The 13,742-nt window shown below is 39.7% G+C and overlaps 2 protein-coding genes across 2 annotated transcripts in view; one reads left to right on the forward strand and one right to left on the reverse strand.

Moving 5' to 3' along the window:
• Window positions 1-1,822: 1,822 nt before the first annotated feature.
• LOC116401288 (uncharacterized) lies at window positions 1,823-7,835 on the reverse strand. The gene is made up of 2 exons (XM_031879618.1): window positions 7,720-7,835; window positions 1,823-4,629 (listed from the first exon to the last, which is right to left on the reverse strand). The coding sequence occupies exon 2, from the start codon at window positions 4,537-4,539 to the stop codon at window positions 3,733-3,735; it is 807 nt and encodes a 268-aa protein (XP_031735478.1). The 5' UTR covers window positions 4,540-4,629; window positions 7,720-7,835; the 3' UTR covers window positions 1,823-3,732.
• Window positions 7,836-8,758: 923 nt separating this feature from the next.
• Window positions 8,759-13,742, forward strand: part of ifngr1l (interferon gamma receptor 1-like) — an 11,126-nt gene continuing 6,142 nt past the window's right edge. Inside the window, exon 1 of the mRNA XM_031838596.1 lies at window positions 8,759-8,985. Coding sequence (XP_031694456.1) covers window positions 8,868-8,985 — 118 coding nt within the window. The 5' untranslated portion in view covers window positions 8,759-8,867. The remainder of the gene's footprint in view (window positions 8,986-13,742) is intronic.

A 13,742-nucleotide genomic window follows, 5' to 3' on the forward strand; every position in this document is an offset into this window, starting at 1 on the left:
CTCAACTGCCTTATCCATAATGCATTGTGCGGGGCAATTTACATGGTGCTGGTCCCTCTGGGAGAAAGAAGATCATCCATCACATTACTTTATTAGCTCCCTCACACTCTTTAACAGATGCACACATAAGCGCTCGCACGCACACACACACACACACACACATACACACACATCATTATTTGTCCCTGCCTGTCCCTCTCTCTCTCTCTCCCTCTGTTTTGTGGGCCTGTTTTGTTATGGTTGTTGTTTCAAACTGCTGCTGCCTCTATAAAACGACTCCACACCGTGTCGTGTCGTGCAGACTGTGACAAGTAGGGAGGGTATTTTCTTTAAAAAAAATACAACAATATATATATATTTTTTTTTTAAAAGCCAAGCTGATGCCGAGCTTTGTTTTCTGAAACTTAACTTTCTTTGTGTTTAATGAATAAATCTCACAACTGTAATTCCGCAAAGTGTAATTAACCCCTGAGCGTTTTACTTCTGATTAACATAAAATGAGTCACTTTTCTTTTAAGGGGATCATTTAAGGAGATTTAAGACAAAGGCAAACATTTCTAGACAGCAGCGTATTTAGGATTTTCTCCATGAGTATTGGTAAACTTTTCTTCACAACTGGCTAAAACACAAGATGTGTTTGAATTTGGCCATTTCAGACCAGTAATATACCAGGACCGGGTATAGTACTTGCTAAATCTAATTTTTTTAGGTTTGTGATTTTATTTTGTCCAAATGTATTACAAAACTTAATTTGGTAAGCAAACATCAAGATAGAACTGCAAATATCAAACTATCAAATAATTCTCTGCATGATCAAAATGTTGATTGTTCCTCTTTGGAAGTAATTTAATTCACAAGTGTTTTTTAATGCAGATTCCAGTTAAATTGTACTGAACTAAAGGATTCCAGTTAGATACAGAAGTCCGTATTCAAAACGATATATTAAAATGTGTAATTTCAGTCATGGTCATTTATGAAATAAAAATACGTTTTGATTGCCTATTCTTTTTGCACACATATTTAAGGACATTATTCAATTTTTCTGATGCTATTAATTACATTTTATTAATTACACAAAATAAACACAACAAACACAAAATGTATTTGTTTTTTATAGGCCATACACACAAATACGTGCCTATTCTATTCGTTAAGATAACTTTTTTTATTTTAAACTAAATTTAGGTTTAAGAAGTTTGAGGGGAGAAATAATTTCCTGATAATATGGAAGTCAGTCCAGATGATACAGAGAGCCATACATAAAAAAATAAAACAAAAACATTAAAATGTCCATAAACCGTCCTGAGTTCAGTTTGTATGTGATGTGCGTGTGTTGTGTTTGTGTCTAATGACTGGATCGACTGAAATCGTCCGTGCATGTGTCAGTGAAATTAATTGTAGGCACCTTAGCCTCACACACACACATGCACACGCACACACACACGCAGCAGATCCATCAGACTCCGCAGTCCGCCTGTGAATAAAAAGAGCTGTAATTGCAATCATATATGTGAAGCTTGCAGCACGAGACGCCATACCGTACCATTAGTATCACAAATAAGTAATAATTTGCTAATGACAACATTATGTTGAGTCAGTTTAGGGGCAATTAAAGTGAGTGATATTTACATATGCCCAATGAATCACCGAGCGTGGCAGTTCGGACCGTCTCTAATGAATATTCATCCCGGCATTTCTCCCCGGCGCGCTGCAGTTTATAAACTGAATTATGGCTGATTTGCCCTTTTAAAAAATGAACATGGGCGCATCTCCCACAAGGAGGCGGCGAACAATAACGGCTGATTATAAAAATGTTTTACTGCTAAACTGCCGGTGAGGAGACGGCGGCAGCGTGGTTAAAGACTCACAGTTGGAGGGGTGCAGTGGAGGGAGAGCCCACCTAAAATCAATCCGATTTACTCTCGGCCCGTCCACTTTTTTCAGACTGACATCAATATTAACAGTGTGCATTGAGCGTGCTCAATACATCACGAGTATCAGACCGAACGTGTAAATGATTTGTTTTTACAGGCGGCAGTTTGTCTTCCGATTAGCACAAGTGGAGGTCACGGTTCACACCAACCTTCAGGATTCCCATAAGGAGAGCGGCCGGTCTCTCTGTGAGCAGCCCGGCTGCCTCACCGCCGCCGCCGGGGATTTCTCCGGTAATTGCCCCCGTAGTGTGCGTCGGGGTGGTGTGCTGACCTCTCAGGTGCAGGATCAACAGGCGACATCAGTTTGCATTCACGGGGCTCTGAACAAGATGCGCCGCACGTTTATCATGCAAATAAGCGGCTCTCTAGCAGGTGTCAGCGCACACTCAGCACACACACACACACACACACACACACACACACACACACACACACACATGTATAAACAGGACTCATTATCAGACTGACGCACGAGGCGTTAACCGGACAAATGCAGCTGTACCTCACAATGATCAGTGATGTCAAAAAAATATCAAATAAAATTTCTGGTCACACTTTTAAATTGTGACTTTCGGTGGATTTCCCTCCACATTGCAATTCGTTTATACCTCATATTGTAAACATAAAATACATTACAAGATATGGTTTAACTTGCAACTTTGGACAAATCAATTTTTGGACAATATCTATCATGTTAGATTCCCAAGTGATGAGTAAATAATTTATTTCTGTTTCTGTTTTACACAAATGCAAGTGATGAAATTGTTCATTTCATTTTTGTAAACAAATAAATATGCCATCATTCATTAACTCTTATACCTCCATCCTAACAAACAATATTCCTCACAGGCTTTTAAAGTGCTGAGATACGTCACGACATATTTGCTGAATTTAAGGTTAGCTGGATTCTTTTAAGAGTTGTAGACTTTAAAAACAAAAAAAACAAAAAACGTTTTTTCCTCCTGCTATCAGTCAGCTCAGTCCTTCTGAAACACTTCCCTTCACGTCTTCCTCTTTGACTGAAATGTATCTGCTGCCATCTTGTGGTCGAATCCTGGAACCAAACATTGCATTTCACATTTAAGACGATTAATCGATCCCAGAGGAGAAAGTCTCTCCTTTCTTTCTCACAGAGGTCAGAGGTCAGCTGTAGGAATGCCAGAGCTGAGCTTGGTGGGATTTATGCTGCACACAGACCAAATAAGCTCAATGTCCTCTCTCCAGCGAAGACATTTAGCCTACAAGTAAACCGGTCGCTACATCTGTCAAGCACAAATGAAAAGCTGAAATAACAGGCAGCAGATTTATATTCAGTGTTAATTCAGCAACCGGATCAGAGCTTCAGTGGGATGCACTTCATGGTGGACGCTCACATTTTCTGTCTTTGTGGTAGAAAAACAAGGGGCAAATAAATGGTTAACAGAGACACCCATTTCACAACCAACATTTAAAAACAAAAAACACGTCAGCTGGAGGGGGTTGGCAGGCTACTCTGGTCCCTCATTAGTTGATATATATTTGTAATGCTGATAAACAGCTGTGCAAAGTTATCTGGCCACTTGGGAAAATGACGGTTAAATCTATAGGATAAGAATAATCTAATTTAGTTTTGCTTGGGTTTGCGTGTGTGTGCAAAATCCTGTGTTTACATTGGAGTTATCTATTTATTTAGTAAATCGGAGGCCTGCAAGAAAAAAGACTCAAATTATAATCCAAAATGTAGGATCCCTGGTGAGCAAGAAAGTGATTGTTTGCAGGTCCTGAACACTAGATCATCTTCCTCCTGCAAAGTAACTCATCAGTACACAAAGCTGACATATATGACAGATGTCTCTGGTAATTTTGGCAGGTGGAGATCAGGGAACGGCAGCACGCCGTCATTGTCTATGTGTGTCTGAACCGTGTAGGCTTTGACCACTGCTCCCCACTCCAGCACGGAGCTGTGGATGATTCCCAGTCTGGCCTGTTCGTGAAACGGTGCTCCCAGCTCCCTGCCCAGGAAGATGTCTTGGCACTGGAGCGAGGACAAATCCAAGGAATCTCTCTTCACAGTCATGTCCAGGTTTGTGTCTTTATCCTTCTTGTATCTATTTGTGTCAAGGTGAGCACCATTATCTCTGTCAGGGTCACTGTTTGAGTCTATGTTCCAGGCTCTGTTTGCATCTGGACAGTGGTGAACCGGCATCTTCTCCAGGTTCACCACTGTCAGCCTCTCAAGGTGCTGCACGGCAAAATGTCCCTCCAGGGAAGAAGAGGGTGGCTCAGATCCTCCGGGGCCACAGTGAATCAGAGTGAGGTGTCTTACCTCGGAGTTGTTGAGCAGACGAGCCGTGTTTAATGGCGACGTGAACCAAACCGTTAAACGTCTCATCCGGAAGACGGGGGACGAGTGCGACTGCGGGTGGTGCAGCGTGGAAACCTGGATGTCCTTGCATCTGCAGTCTGTAAGTGAGGAGACGCTGCAGGGCTGCGGGTCCTGGCTGCAGGAGTAGTAGAAAAAGCTGTTGTGGGTCACGTAAGCCAGACGCAGGTCAGAGCGCTGCAGAGCCACCGACACACAGAGCAGCACACAGAGGAGAGGGGTGGGAGGGCTGACGGCAGGCATCACTGCTGGAGGAGAGTCTCAGGCAGCATTTTGATTGGTGTTGATGTGTGGATGTGATGATATGAGGTGTTCAGGTACATATACCTGAGCCTATAGAAAAGAAAACATTCAATATCAGAAAGAAAGTAATAAATAAGAGAAACACACACACACACTACCGCTAAGATCAAACCCCTTAATCTCCAACTGACTTTCATCACACTGCATTTACTGCATATAAAGTTTTGGTCTGTGTGAAAACTAGTGGTGGAAGAAGTACTAGTAATAGTAGGAAAAAGGAGCATTGCCACAATGTTTAAATACTCTGTGACAAGTAACAGTTCTGCATTTAGAATTATACTTATAGGTAAAAGTACAAATATATTCGGACAATGCGTTAAATCTCTTCCAGTTTCTTATCGCTCTTTATTTCATTGACTTTTATCATTTGTCACTTTTTGCTGTGTAAGCAAATGTAGATCGATGTGCACAGTCCCATATATAGATAAATAAATAAAATAAGAAGAAATAAATACGTATTATTGGATTATTATTAATGACGCATTGATGTGTAAGTTTGAATGTCGTAGCTGTTAGAGGTGGAGCTGATTGTACTCACTTTATATTGAGTTGGGTAGTGACATCACTTATGGCAACATATCAGATTTTGCACAACTCACTCTGAAGTCACAAAAGGCTTAATACAACACTTTTCATATGCTGTATGCTTCCCAAGAACTGTAAACAGACTATGAAGGGTAAAGTCGGTGGAGTTCCCCTTTAAGTTAAGGATCTTAATGTCTTCCATTGCTCTTTGCTGCATTCTATGAGGGATTTTATATAATTTATCAAATGGTAACACATTTTTCCTCACCATGTTTCAGCTTCTTTTACTTCAGTTAATCTGAACAACAACTTCTGACTTCAACCATTTTGCTTCTTTAGAAAATGAACTTGACAACAGTTATTATTCTTGACATTGTTGAGGTAAAAGTCAATTTGCCGGTTAAATCAAGCATGACTGAGTGAAATGTTTATATGAAAATAAAATGCTTGGGCCATGTAGACAAACCTCGCCCTCTTTCAGTCTCGGTCAACTTTCACACAGGAGATTCTTGTTATTGGATACTGGAGTAAAATGTTCTGAGGTCGCACCCCATGTGTCTCTAATCCATGAAGTATTGTCTCGAAGAGAGGGGATGTGGACACACTGACAGCTGGTTTGGATCAGTCCTTTATCTCACACACACACACACACACACACACGCACACACACTCTGTGATGGGTGTGTTCTTCCTGCACTTCAGGATACAATGTTTGGCACTGGGAGCCCACATTGAATTTCACATAACACACATTTAGAAAATTATAACTGTGGAAATCGCTTCAAGATTCCAGGGAAAACATTGTTTTGAAAGCTTGGCCTTGACAAAGGTCTGGGTAGATTCTCTGGTTTGGCAATAATATCAGGGCAGGAATCAGACTTTCTGCCTCATTTTGAAACTAGCACAGAGTTGACTGCTACATTCTTCCTTTTGGCTTTTTGTGACAAATAAACAGAAGTGAATTATAATCTAGAATATATTTAACATCCAGATTAGCCCCCTTTTCTTTTGTCTTAAAGTAGGAAAAATCCTTTTATTCCACATTGTCTGACAGTATCATACGTAATAAGTATTTGTTTGTTTCAGCTCATCAGTGAAGCTTTATAATGTTAACACTGAATGAAATATTAAAACACAAGACGGCTGCACCATGTAATGAAATGGAAATATTGTCAATGAATTGTGCATCGTTTATGCACAAGATTCACCCTAAAAGATTTGGAAACTTTGGGATCTTCAATTTAATCTCCACAGTTTTGTGGGTTTGAACATCGTTTGGCTGCACAGCATGAGTTTGTACTTACTGACCCACCAGCGGGTCAGTGAAGTTGATATGGGCTTTATAGGTTTCTTTACTTTTCTGTAAGAGAGTTTTTGCTTGCTACAAAAAAATGTCTTATTTCTCTGAAGAATTGTTTTTTTTTCATTATGAAAAAGAGGCTGTCAAGCTAGATTACCAAATATGAACACAAATTTAACACTTACTGCTGTTTGAGTAACATTTGTGACCCATTTTTAAAGATCTTCCCTAGGCTTGAGTCTAAGCCACAGACAGGCTGGGGAAGTTGAAAACTTTGTTGGTTTGGTCTCCAATATACAGAATATTGCAGTCAGATAAACATAAAATGTGTAGTAGGCATGAACAAACTTATTTCGTTGTTCAAAGACTTACTTTAAAGCAACAGTTTGAGATTTTTGGGAAATAAACTTCTTTGCTGTCTTGCTCTGAATTTGATGAGAAGAGATATCAATCAGATGTGTACGGTAAATAAGCTACCCAGGAGACAATTAGCTTTTTCATTCAATGAAATCTATTGCTGATGGATATGATGGTTTGTTGATATGCCAACTAATGCTGAGAGCAAAAGGCAGACAGGAAGATGAGGAAGATGATGACCAGCGTTAAACCACAGTGAGTGGCAACATACAGTACAACAGTTCAGTCTTACGGTCAAGACCCCCTTGCTCAGCCCGGCTCAGAGGACATGTATGAAGATGGAGTGCTGCTCTTTGTTTTTCCCGCAGGACCAACAACTGTTAACGCCACACTTCCTTTTTTCACGAGTACATACTTTCTGTGTCCTGGCTTTAGACTGTCCGCCCACTAAGATAAAAATAAATGAGCGTCTGACCACATATCTGGTTTAGGAATCCCTGACTTGGACCTGAGGTGATTTAAACCTCAAACATTAGGCTTAAGTTTTGTAGGTCAGGGGTGAAGTTTGCCCCGTTAAAACATTCACTGTCTTTCTTTTTACTCTCAGAAGAAAACATGCCAGAAGTTCACAGGATGACAAGCGACATCCTTCAGTCAATCCAGCATCATAAGCAGTTGAAGTGTTTATCTGCGACACATTTTGCAGTTTTCCATCACAACAGACTCCCGAGAATGTTTCTATTACATAACACAGATGCAGGAATGTAATGTAACATGAGAATATACTGTTAAGCAAGGCTCGGCTTTCTCTTGCCTTTTACGGACTAACTACAGGTCACAAACATACAATTTACCAGCTGTTGAAGAAGCCCACACTAAATGGTCATCAATGCTGTACAAGCTCAGTAAGTTTCCCAGTTTTGTGATGTGTGACTTACCTCGAGTTGCTGCTGAAGAGCTGACATGTGAATGCGTTAGCTTGAGGCTGGGATGGGGAGGAAAAATCCCACATCCAGCTGACGTCAGATTGGGGGATGTATCCCACAAAGGAAGCTGTAACTCACTCCAAGTGCAGGCTGAGTTCAGCCTCAAGTACTGCAGACAAATGTTCCTATAACAGACTTGAAGCAGAGAGAATCCCATAGATCAATTAGGCTTGTTCTATTGAGATAAAGGTACCTAGAGATGTACTAATATTTGTTTATTCATTTTTTGTTAATCTCATATATGGTCAGTCTCACAGCCAAAAGTATGCTTTAATAGCATTTTCTAAATTGTATTTTAAAATATGTAGTTCTGTTGGGCTAAGAGAAAGTCGGACTGCTTAGGAGGTCTATTTAATCATGTATCTGTCAGTAAACTGAACACAATTTCCCGACAGAAAATGAGGAGAAAGACTGCTGGGAAAACCCAGTAATTTCCCAGTAACGTGATAGAGACGCTAGCTGCATTCAAGTGCAGTCGGAAATAGCAGAATTACAACTTGAAAAACCCTGTCGGACTTCAAGATTTATTAGAGCAACGTTGGCAGTAAATTATGGTAAACCCGATGTGTGGTTTGCTATTTCTTGTGTTTTTTTGTTGCTGTTTTCTCTTTTTTCTCTTGTAGCATATGCCAAGTATGATACCGACGAGTTTTCTCTTCTTCAGAATTAAGTAGCTTTACTCTCTTAGGTTGTATTTCACGGATAGAGATATACATTTGAGATTTCTTTAATAATAAGCGTATACATATGTTTAAACACTATTTGAGCTAATACCTTGCAACACAAAGCTGAAAGCAAAAAATAATAATAAACAAATACAACATGAATTGTGTGTATTTGTCTCTTTATTTGTGCTGTTTGTAAATCATCTTTCAGCCACTTCATTTCTCTAATCAAGCAACAATCAACATTGGCATAGTTTGTATTTGGAAGTGCTGATTTACGAGGTTTGGAAGGGCAGTGAACGTCACACATCCGCTCTTGGATCAGCGGGCGTGAAGCTGGTGAATGTGGGAGAAGCGCTGCTGCTGCTCAGCCTGCTGTTGTTGTTTCTCTACAGCTTCCCAATGAACCATTAGATTACGTAGTGTGTCCGTTTCATGCTCACTTCGAGTAAAGAAAACAACGAGCATCGGGATCGCCTGTTAAATATGGATTTTGTTAAATTTCGTTCCGTTTTCCTCTCTCTCGTGTGGTCACACGCTGCGTTGGCCTACGGTAAGTTAACGCTACGTTACTAGCGTGCGTATACATGGATCTGACTTTAGGGCGTTTACATCGTAACGTTAGTCCGGTTCAACACTTCTGTGCAGCCGAATTAACCCTAATGTGTCACATCATTTAAGATGATAGTTTATTATGAGGAGGTGAGATGAGGACGGACCGCTGGTCTCCACTCCTGTAAACAACTAAACAACACACGGGATCATTCTTCTGTGTAAACAAGGCATTTTATGGTTCAAATAATGTCTTATATTATGCCGTTGGCAACCTTTTTACTGCCGGAAAGACTGGTATTGTGAAGCTGCAGCTGGTTGAAGTTGTCCACATCAACTGTACAGTATGCCTGAGTATACTTAAATATACTGTGTAACGTTACCTTGTGACCATTTGACCCCAGATAACCTTTCAACATGCTACTCAACCATTAACTGTCAAACATCATACTCCTGTGAACATTGGGTGGATTCCTTTCAGTTCAAATATGGCTGATTGCTTGAACAAACTGCAAAGTTCATATCTTTGTGGTTTTCTTTATTTCCTCTTTGTACTTTTCAGTATTTCCTCTTTGTACTTTTCAGTATTACCCAAGACACTTTGTTTGTGTAATGCATTTCTGCAAAGTTGTTGATTTCTGTTTGGAGAACCAAATGCAGGAGTCAAATCCTGCAGAAGCCAAACATACATGCATGTTTCCTTTAGACATCGATATTAACTGGAGTATTGTGTACTGTGGTACACTTATGTTCATATCTTATTAGAAATAGATGAAATGATGTACAGTTCTTTAATCTTTGGCATTTTGCTTCATTTGTCATATAAGTAACACAGAAAAGTCTCTAAAAATGGCCGTGGGACAAAATGCTGAAGTCTAGAAACAGGATTTGAAACTTGGGCGGTCGACGTCGAAGTGCCACATGGATTTAGCTGCAACCAGGAAGATGCTCATTACCTTATTAATTCTCCCCTCTGACCTGACATTAGCTCTATCCTCTCACGTTAGATGTTGTGCACAGGCTAGTGTAGCTACTAATGCATCTAATTATGTCATTGCTGAGAGATATGAGGGGGGGAAAAACTCTTATGACTCTGGAACTTCACCAAACGCCATTTAAAGAGGCATTAAGCAGACGTGCATCGATCCTCTGCAGTCCGAGGGAATTGCTGGAACGCACTTGATGCTTAAATGCATTTTTGGTGATGCTATCAGCAGAAAACAGCTCTAAATACAAACGTTAATGCACCCTGACTGCATTAAGAATACATTGATGTGCAGACCACACATTTGGTATTTGGTCATTTGATTAGTTTGAGCTTATTGTTCTTGACTTCCATGAAGGACCGCTTGTCATCTTTTTAAACAATAACTTTTTGTTAGGCGGTAAAGATAATCTTCAAACAAAACTATCCAAACACTCCCTTATTCCAGCTTCTCAGTTGTCAGTATTTTCTGCTTGTCTATGTCTTATTAATAAATATAAATGATTATTACTTGCAGCCCTATTAATAACACAGGAATTAATGACATGAATCGGCAACACTGATTTAATAGAACATGAACGTATTGACCCATTTGTCATGTATTTTTCTACAAACGTACATCTGTCTCTGTACGTTTGTATTGTCTAAATCACGTACTGTCCCAGTGCAGCCCCAGTACAAACAGTGTGACAAACGGTCACACATGAAGTGATAAAATGTGAGGGGAATTTAAATCCTTTAAAAAGTAGCCACTGAGAAAGCATTTCAATCATTTTACCTGCTTTGAAGTGCTGTTTGTCCCACCTGATGTTGACACATTCTTGATTTATGTGGGCCTGTTTTGAATCGCACTAACAAGTAACATGTGACTAAACCAACTCTGACCTCAGAGTGGGACGTGAGAGTGATTTATTAAGTCTCCTACACCAACCTGCATTTTCTATTATCATGTAGGATTTATTAGACAGTGGTCAAATTAGAAAAGCACCACTATATAATGTGTATTGCATGTGTATAGCCAAATAACTCAACATGGTTATGCAAAAATATTATTACAAAATTAATACAAATTTCCGAATATGCCATTTACAGTGTGAATGTTACCTGTTAATTAAGGTGAGATCTTAGGAGCGCTCTCCTACAGCTTTGCCAAAAAACGTCCAAATTAGTATTCAAATGCTTAGTTTTTATTCTTCGAATCGGGGCCCTGCTCACTCTCTCGGGTTCATATAAATACAGCTTGCTGTGACTTATCCCTCACTTATTATGCGTTATTTTCAGACGGATATTGGTTTGTTGTGTGTGTGTGTGTGTGGATATGTACGTGTATTATGAGACAATCGGGATGAGTCACCTTGTACAATAGCACGACTTGTGTCGCCCTGAGTGGGACTTTCAAAGAGAGCGTAAACTTTGTCCTTGAGTTTCCTTTCATTCATACCTTGGAATAGGTTCTCCCTTAAAGAGTCACGTCTCACCTAATACGTCACCACAGTGCTTGTTGTCGGGACCGTTGACATGAAAGCGTGGACAATGAACAAAGAGCTAACGACATATTGAGACGTTATCAGTTCATCAGCCTGACCGAAACTTTCATTATTAAGGCTCGGTATCAAACATCTATACGTTGGTGATGGACTTTTGTTTTTTTTGCATTTCTAGACCAAAGATTAATCGGGAAAATAATCGTCAAGTTGACCGATTACTAAAATCTATATATAAATAAATAAAAAAACTGAACGCTCCCATCAGATGTCTGGTTAGGTTCATGATCTTGTCGGTGCTCTGACTCTTTGATTACTGAGTTCCTGATTCAAATTACAATTGTATCTGTCTTAGAGAACTTTGGGCTTCATCTGTGACATGAAAAACAACATAATAACAAAATAAGTATCGAGTTTTTATTGGAAAATACCATATCCTTCACACCAACCAACCAGGGGACTGCTGACATACAGTACGTTGGCTAGTCTGTTGTTATTTGCATACAATAAGACAAGATGAGTATGAATACCGAACAAGGCCGCCTAAACATGTCAACACTTGCCTTGTTACTTAACACTGCATTCAAATCTGAGCAGTGGTGGAGTTGCTTTCTGAATCTCTATTTACAGTGTAGTGCCATCATCAGCCCAACCAGTCTGGTAGTTATACACCTAAATGGAATGCAGCCATTATTGATGTCGGTAGTTACACTTGTGCTTTTCATGCTACAAGTCCACATGTCTGCAGTGAAAACTATCCTCGGCTCACTCGTTTAATGAGACACGGTAGGAAGCCATGTGGGTTGTGCAGATCACTATCGTCAAGTGATGTGTTAAAATGTAGCCGTGGTGTAAATAATTGATGCATGATTGCACGTTGTCAGTGATGTTTTAATGTTTCCTTGATGTGTGTGTGATTATATCTTTGTGTCTGTGTCTCTGGTGCTCTGTCCACCTCCTCTACTGTCTTCTGCACTTCTGACGTCAGCGTGTGTTTGCTGTGGTTGAACTGAATTCTCATTCTGACTTTAAACTGTAAGAAAGCTTTACTGTCATTTTCTCAACAAAACTCCCAATTAGATGCAAAATCAGTCAGCCATATAAAGATAACAATAAAAAATAACAAGGAACACGAAGCATGAATAAAAAAAGGACACATTCAAATTATTATTAATATCAAGAAGTACTAGAAACATATTGTACTTGAATGCTCATTTATTTTGCACACAATCTTTTTATTTATTTATTTTTTTTGGCTCATATTTGTTTCATTGCACATTGTTGGACTTCCTCCATCACCACTGACCTCCTTTTTAACATCTGATAGCGGTTTGCTCTCTCTTCCTGCTTCTAAAAGACGTTTTTGTTTTGTGTGCATAAATCTGTCAGCCATGTTTGCTGCTGCTTCTGTTTTCTGTCCTCGTGACTGATCTGCTTCACTTCTACACACTTCTAAACATGCTCAGTGTTTAGTAAATACTTTCTACTTTTCCTCAGCTGGGGGGTTGACCTCATTCCCAAAATTGACATTCTGACCTTTTTGTAATTGGTTGATTTTAAATCTGTTCCCCAAATTTAATTTTGAATGGCTAAACTTAAGATGGAAACTGTAAAGGAGCTGTGAAAACTGCCATTTGAATATTGTTTTACTGTATCTAAAGTTGTGCTTTATTCTGTGCCGTTTGCAATGGGGTTGTGTGTATAAATGTAAATCATTATACCAGGAAATATATTCCCTAGTGTTAATACATTCTTTCTCCGATTGGATTTAAAGCTATCAAACTGCAAGACGGTAAAACGGAAGTTCAAATTGAGAACTGGTGTGGTTTCGTTTGTGTTGGTCTCACGCTACCTTGTGGTGGACGCCCTCAGCGACCAACGTGACACCTGCGGTTAACGATTCTTTTACAGTACACATGCCTTCATCTGTGATTTGTCTTTCACTCTCACGTCTCACTTTGTTTCTGAGCCGCTCTGTCATTGTGTGGGTGTATGTGATCACGTGCATGCACGTACATGTGAGTTCAGAGGAATTGAAACTGAAATGTGCTTTTATTCTCTTAATCTGTGAGATAACAGAGGTGACTCCAAAGGTTTTTGAAGGTGTGTTCAGGAGCTTGTCCAAAAAGCTTGATTTGAAGCCTTTGTCTTTTTTTATTGAACTTTAAAATGCAACACCAGGCCAGAGTCAGTCTTCCAAATTAAAAATCCTAAACACTACTATATTTTTTACCTCAATCTGTGTGTGTGTGTGTGTGTGTGTGTGTGTGTGTGTGTGTGTGTGTGTGT

The sequence above is a fragment of the Anarrhichthys ocellatus genome, unplaced genomic scaffold, assembly GCF_004355925.1.
Source record: "Anarrhichthys ocellatus isolate YVR2014 unplaced genomic scaffold, GSC_Weel_1.0 scaffold3, whole genome shotgun sequence".
NCBI classification, from domain to species: domain Eukaryota; kingdom Metazoa; phylum Chordata; class Actinopteri; order Perciformes; family Anarhichadidae; genus Anarrhichthys; species Anarrhichthys ocellatus.

Excerpts from the sequence above, each read along its gene's own strand:
- LOC116401288 (XM_031879618.1), bottom strand. The coding sequence starts at position 4,539 with ATGCCTGCCGTCAGCCCTCCCACCCCTCTCCTCTGTGTGCTGCTCTGT.